Source organism: Heterodontus francisci, chromosome 3 (assembly GCF_036365525.1).
Source record: "Heterodontus francisci isolate sHetFra1 chromosome 3, sHetFra1.hap1, whole genome shotgun sequence".
Taxonomy (NCBI): domain Eukaryota; kingdom Metazoa; phylum Chordata; class Chondrichthyes; order Heterodontiformes; family Heterodontidae; genus Heterodontus; species Heterodontus francisci.
The window spans coordinates 144288917-144295934 of record NC_090373.1 but is presented as its reverse complement, the minus strand read 5'-3'; the positions used below and the strand labels follow the sequence as shown (position 1 = coordinate 144295934).

Sequence of the window (7018 nt, the reverse complement as noted above, 5' to 3'; positions counted from 1 at the left end):
AATACAAGTATTTTCCAAGAAAATAGGGAATTTAGTAATTCGTGCAAGAACACGTTCTTTTGTCCCTGATAATGAAAATGTGGATTAAGCCACAAGATTTGAATACAGTATCTCCATTCCCATTTTTATAGGCAATAGGCACTTTTGATTCATGTAGACAAATATAAATTAGCCACATCTGTTCATGTCTTTTTTTTGTTGATATATATATATAAAAAAAAAAGAAAAAATCTTTGGTCCTTGAACATATTAGCCACAGCGTTCTGCACACTTCCACCTTCAAAAAAAAAGTGAAGTGCACGTTCTCTCTAACCGGGAGCCATGGATAGCACAATAGCGACTTCTGTCGTCATCTGTTAACAATCCTGCATCCGTCTGTCTGGAGCAAACCATTAGATTTTTTTTAGAAAGCACTCAAAAAAAAAGCAAGCAACTGCCAAGAAGCAGTTTCACTTGGTATATCATCCCATACATGGCGTTCGCAAGCCCCAAATGCAACCGTTCCCCCACCCCGTTTACAGAAGGCAATACACGACTGATCACTGCGTTTAGCTTCTTTGCTACATGGACTTATCAGACAGGTCGGAGAACAGGCGAGAAGGGAAATCTGAGCCTTTCCCGCACCCACAAATCAGCATCTAAAAAAAAGAGAGGCTGGCCAGTCCTCACCACAAGAGTGTACGGGTGCTGAATTCCCATGTTGTCATTTTAGGCTAACACCCAGAATGGGAGGGGACAAAACCAAAAAAGTTTTTTTTTAATATCATATTAATTTTAAAGATGCTATGCCCACCTCTTGGCTCGGGTTTGAATCCGATTTTTTTTTTTAAATAGATCTGGCTCAATTAAAAAAACACACGAGCTATTTCTTTTAATAAAGTAAGCTCTCAAAACTTGAGCAGATCAGCATTGCACTAAACAAACCATGCCTGGGTCAAACTTTCTATTCGTGAGTGTTTGTTTCTCCCACCCCAGATCACAAAGGCGTTCTATCCCCCTTCGCTCGTTCTCACCCTCTGCTCTTTTTGCCCCTTCTCTCGTTCTCAGCCTCTGCTCCTCTCAGTTACAGGGCAGCCAGGTAGAGTAGGTGTGCTGCTGGCAGGTAAACACAGGTTGCACATGGGCAATGTAATAGTTGTTGAAATTGGCGTCGGTCACATAAGGAGCCGGTTGGTAGTAACAGGTCACATTGGCCACATTGGGGATGATGTTCTGCTCAGCCAGGACACGGAGGGCCAGCATGGTGATGAGGTTCAAGGTCTGCCTCCTCTCGTGTCCCATCAGGCAGACGGTGCTCTCGTTGACGACCCTCTGCAAAGTCATCAGGTAGTCGTACTTACGGTCCTCCAGCCCCATGAAGTGGTTCTGCAGGTAGGACTCCAGCTTCCTCTGCTGCTCGCCGATGTCGGAGAAATCAATGAAGAACCTGGAGCACATGTACCTCTGCAGGGCTTTCATCTCGCTCTCGGAAGCCGCCCTGAAGCCCCGCACCAGCAGGTTACAGTACTTGAGGAGCCCCCCGCCCCGGATCTCCTCGGGGTTCCTGGTGGCGATCACCTTGTGCTGTAGATGCTCCAGAGCTTCCTCAAAGTCTCCGTAGACACTCTCGCCGAGGATGGTGGGGTGGAAATGCTCGGACATGGGGTTCTCGGAGCACTCGTAGAAGAGCAGGAGGGAGTCCAGGTTAATCTGGAATGCGTCCACGCTGAACTCGAACTGCCTCCGCAGCGAGTCCACGAATTTCAGCTCGACGTTCTTACCGCTGTTATTGGACAGGGAGATGAGGCTCCAGCGGTCAGAGTCATTGCAAACTTTGACCATCTTCTGCACGTAGGCTTCCTTCAGGGTCAACGGGGTGATCTTCTCCTTGTTGACCCCCTCGGGTAAAAAATCCAAGAGGCAGTCCAGCACCACGTTCTTGACGGTCTGAAACTCCTTGTCCCCGCTTAGGTCAGCCCGGAAGATGAGGTCTAAGTCCTTGTAGCCCAGCCCGCTGTGTTGGTGCAGGACATGGCTGGCTGCAGAGCCATTCAGCCTAACATCCCGCACACGAATGCGCTTCTCCTCCAAGCGGCTCCGCACTACCTGCACAATCTGCCGAGGCTTCACCTCCAGGGTCGGGAAGTTCCCTCGACCATGGATCGGGATCGTCTCCGTTAGGATCCTGTCCAGCCGCTGCACTTGCTCCCAGTTCAACACGTTAAAACTATTGCATTGATTATTGGCATTTTCATCAGCCATTGTAATTTACAAGCTCACTTCTTTTTTAAAAAAAAATGCAGACGTGATCAGTTACTTTCTCTTCTCTGCTTTTATTCCCTCGGCTGTGCAGTCTGCAAAGCTTTAGCTATCTGCGTATTAACTCTCCTATTAGTTTTTATATGGCTTCTGTGTGCAGTTCCGGTTGTGAGTCACGGACATGGCACGCCTATTGTATTTGCATAAATTGTTCTGTCCCTGCTGGGAAAGCACACACGTTAAACAATAAATAGCAACGCATTTTTCTTTCCTTTTCTGTTAGTATTTAGACCCTGATTTCAAAATTGAAACTGGGTGCGAGTCAGATTTGAGATAGAGACAGATAGAGAGAGGGGGGGGCGGACCTCGAAGAAATATGGCAGTGTAAAACCAACAGCAACTGAAGAACGGGCGAGCCGAGGGTTCATTGATTGATACCACTTCCGACCAATAAGAGGCTGGACTCGTATACCGTTGACGTCAGACAACCAATCAGCGCCGCTCAGGGGAGGGATGATTGGGAGAGTGGAGTTTACTTTCCAGTGAAATTCAACGTAAAGTGAAAGGCGGCGCTGGAGCTAATGAGAGAGAGAGAAATGCACCATCTAACAGCTGCTTATCATCTACCCCCCAACTCAAGCCTTACCAGCGGACAAACAATATTTTAAATGTACCTTCAAAAAACATATATCCCGCTCATCTTCCAATGGGAATATTTTTCTTTTTTTGTTGAAATTAAGAATGTTGGAAATTCTAGAGTTACCTGTAACCTTTGAGCCCATGGGACCTGTTGGGAATGGGAGAATGGGGTGGGTGTTAGACTTCAAACATGATCAAATCATTATGAAGGATACAGATATAATTTATATCAACATCAGAGATTGTCATTTTATTGCAACCTTACATTACGAGACCTTTAGCAGGTTGCCGTTTTTTCTCCCCCACTCCAATGGTGTTGTCTTTTGAGAAGAAGAGGTGAAACAGTCCGAAGGGAAATATTAATTGATAATATAAATTGCATTTGACATGACGCCTATATTGTCGGTGCAAATGGTATTAAGATCGGGACTGAGTAATTTCGCCTGGTAATGCGGAAGATTTTTTCGTATTTCCCATCAAGTCGAGATGAACTGTACGTGTGCGTCATTTTTTTATTATATATAAAACAATCTACTTGGATCTCTGGAATCCTATCAAATAATCAAGCCCAGTTAAAGTATTTCCTTGGAAGTTATGACTATTCCGAAGGGATTTGGTAAGTTTAAGTTTAATCTAAATTTCTCCCACATATTTTACAAACTGCAATTTGTCTAACCAACCTGCTTAAAACCAAACCTAAAATAAAATTAAAAAGTAACTGGATAATGTTGCCAATTGCAGTCCGTCCAGGTCAGTGTGTGCAGTGTGGTAACTGCGCCTCCTGTTGGTAGGACCATAAGTAGCAACAGTCGCACAAGTTATCAGTAGATATTCCTAACCTCTGCTTCTTGTATCAATGAAAATGATCCTTGAAGGCCGAACTAAACGATACAAATTGACGATTAGATGAAATCTTTCGACGTTCTTCAGTTACGACCGTTCGGGGAAGGGCAGTAACTGTATTCCTATCTGTTACCAATACAATGAGTTCTGCATTCAACTGACAGCTAGAGACAATACCAGCTGAGGAAAGCATTAATAAGGTCCAGAGTAAGTTAATTTTAACAAATATCCCATGGTTCTTTACATATCACTAATTGGTATTTCGTGCAGAGCACTGATACTAAGGAGGAGATTTGTGAAGCACTGACCATCATTAGGAAGAAACAGTAGATTGGAAAGCCGGGGCAAAATAAGTCACAGGTAATTGTCAGAATTAAACTTGAAATCAGTCTGGTTAACAGCAGTCGGCAGAAAGTGGAGATGCTTCTTGACCAACTCCTTTGACTCAAGGACGTGACAAACCAAAGGCACTGTGAGAAACTCGATAATATGGTGGAACACAAGGTTTTTGATCAAAATTGGAGGTGAAAGACCAATGAGTGAACTCAAAGGGCATTTGGGGCAAGCCCTGGGTAATAAATGAAGAGTACTTTTTAGAAGATGTGTCAGCGTGGAAGGGAATACCAAGTGAGGTGCCTTAGGCTCCAGTATTATGGCCACAACTGTTTCCAATGCACATGCATGATGTGGATGCAGAAACTTTAAAGCAAAGTGGAACGAAAACTTTGGGGGTGGGGGTGGTAGTGGTAGTGGTAGAATGGAAAAGTCAGCTGAGAAGTTATAAAAAAAAGTTAGTTAAGATATGTAAGCGGGTTGAACATGGTAGATTATATTCAATGCTGACTAGTGTAAATTGCTACACACATGGGAATGAAAAATGTATGTCATCCATACCCACAGCTGAACACATTCAAATAAATGCAGAGCAATAACCAACAGCTAATAGGATGTGGAACTCTACTACCAAAGCAGTATACTAAAAAGCAGAGGAGGTAGTAGTCTAATTTGATAGTGTTCTGTTCAGGTTGCACTTGAATAGTGCATCCCATTCCAAGAAGAAAAGACAGATTTTCAAGTACTAGAGGTAGTGTAGAGAACAGCAGTGAGACTGTGGTCTTAGTAATGAGGACTGGAGCAATGGGATTTTTGGCCTAGAAAGAAAATGTCTGAGAGGTGATCTTAGAGATATTACCGTTAAGGTTCTAATGAGAGAACTTGCATTTATATTGCTTTCCATCTTAAAGTGCTTCACATCCAATAAGTACTTTTGAAGTGTAGTCACTTCTGTAATATAGAAAAATGCAACAGCCAGTTTTTTTAAACTGCAAAGTACTACAAAAAGCAATGAAATAAATCAGAGAATTATATTTTTGTGGTATTGAGGAATTAATATTGGCCAAGAGAACATACCTGCCATGGAATCATTTAGATCTATTTAAGAGGACAGATGCAGCTATGCTTTAAAGGCAGCACCTGGAACAGCACACTGAAGTAGCAGCCTAGGTTATGTGCTAAAGCCTCTTGAGCAGGTGTTGAACCCACAATCTTTGGACTTTGTGCCAAGCATGCTACCATTGAGTCAAAACAGTCATTTAGAGAAAGATAATCTGAAATATTAAATTACTGGAGTAGAACTAGTAAACACAGCAAACTAGAAAATGGTAATTGTAGGATTGATAATGGGAAATTTAATATGGAGAAGATACTTCCAGCTAAGAGTAGTGGGACCAAAAATTCTGAAATCATTTAGTAAGCAATGTGATACTACATTGATGTCTAAGGATCTCTCTAGTTGACGGCAGGTAATTGGGAAAGCTAATAGAATGTTATCATTTATCGTGAGGGGAATTGAATACAAAAGTAGGGAGGTTATGCTTCAGCTATACAGGGCATTGGTGAGACCACATCTGGAGTACTGTGTACAGTATTGGTCTCCTTATTTAAGGAAGGATGTAAATACGTTGGAAGCAGTTCAAAGAAGGTTTACTAGACTAATACCTGGAATGGGCAGGCTATCCTATGAGGAAAGATCGGACAGGCTAGGCTTGTATCCGCTGGAATTTAGAAGAGTAAGGGGCGACTTGATTGAACCGTGTAAGATCCTGAGGGGTCTTGACAGGGTGGATGTGGAAAGGATGTTTCCCCTTATGGGAGAATCTAGAACGAGGGCCACTGTTCAAAAATAAGGGTTTGCCCATTTAAGACAGAGATGAGGAGAAATGTTTTCTCTCAGAGTCGTGAGTCTTTGGAATTCTCTTCCTCAAAAGGCAGTGGAAGCAGAATCTTTGAATATGTTTAAGGCAGAGGTAGATAGATTCTTGATAAGCAAGGGGGTGGAAGGTTATTGGGGGTAGGTGGTAATGTGGAAAAATCAGTTCAGCCATGAACTTATTGAATGGCGGAGCAAGCTCGAGGGGTCGAGTGGCCTACTCCTGCTCCTAACTCCTAGTAAAAGGGTAGCTAGGGGCAGAGTAGGTCCCCTTAGGGATCAGTGTGGCAATCTATGTGTGAAGCCACCGGAAATGGGCGAGGTCTTAAATGAATACTTCTCGTCTGTATTTACCGTGGGATAGGTCATGGAAGCTAATGAGTTCAAGGGAGGGAACGACGATATCCTGGAGCATATCAACATTACAAAGGAGGAGGTGTTGGAGGTTTTGAAGCACATTAAGGTGGATAATTCTCCAGGGCCTGACCAGGTGTATCCTAAAATGCTATGGGAAGCAAGGGAGGAGATTCATGGGGCCCAGGCAGAGATTTTTGTATCATCGTTAGCCACGAGTGAGGTACCGGAAGACTGGAGGAAAGCTAATGTTGTGCCTTTATTGGCACTGGAAGCCAGTGTCCAGTGGCGTACTGCAGGGATCTGTGCTGGGTCCCCTATTGTTTGTCATTTATATAAACGACATAGATGACTATGTGGGGGTTAGGATCAGTAAGTTCGCGGATGACACAAAGATTGGCCGAGTGGTTAACAGTGAGGTGGAGTGTCTTAGGTTACAGGAAGATATAGACGGGATGGTCAAATGGGCAGAAAAGTGGTAGATGGAATTTAACGCTGAAAAGTGTGAGGTGATACACTTTGGAAGGTGTAATGTGACATGGAAGTATTCAATGAATGGCCTGACACTGGGAAGTTCCGAGGAACAAAGGGACCTTGGTGTGTTTGTCCATAGATTTCTGAAGACAGAAGGGCAGGTTAATAGGGTGGTGAAAAAGGCGTATGGGTCACTTGCCTTTATCAATCGAGGCATAGATTACAAAAGCAGGGAGGTCATGTTGGAGTTGTACAGAACTT

General features: G+C 43.5%; 1 protein-coding gene across 1 annotated transcript; it reads right to left on the bottom strand.

The window, feature by feature from the left end:
- Positions 1-202: 202 nt before the first annotated feature.
- tent5aa (terminal nucleotidyltransferase 5Aa) lies at positions 203-2403 on the bottom strand. The gene has a single exon (XM_068026694.1). It carries the CDS (start codon positions 2239-2241, stop codon positions 1060-1062), a length of 1182 nt encoding a protein of 393 aa, XP_067882795.1. The 5' UTR covers positions 2242-2403; the 3' UTR covers positions 203-1059.
- Between the last annotated feature and the right edge of the window lie 4615 nt (positions 2404-7018).

Excerpts from the sequence above, each read along its gene's own strand:
- tent5aa (XM_068026694.1), bottom strand. The coding sequence starts at position 2,241 with ATGGCTGATGAAAATGCCAATAATCAATGCAATAGTTTTAACGTGTTG.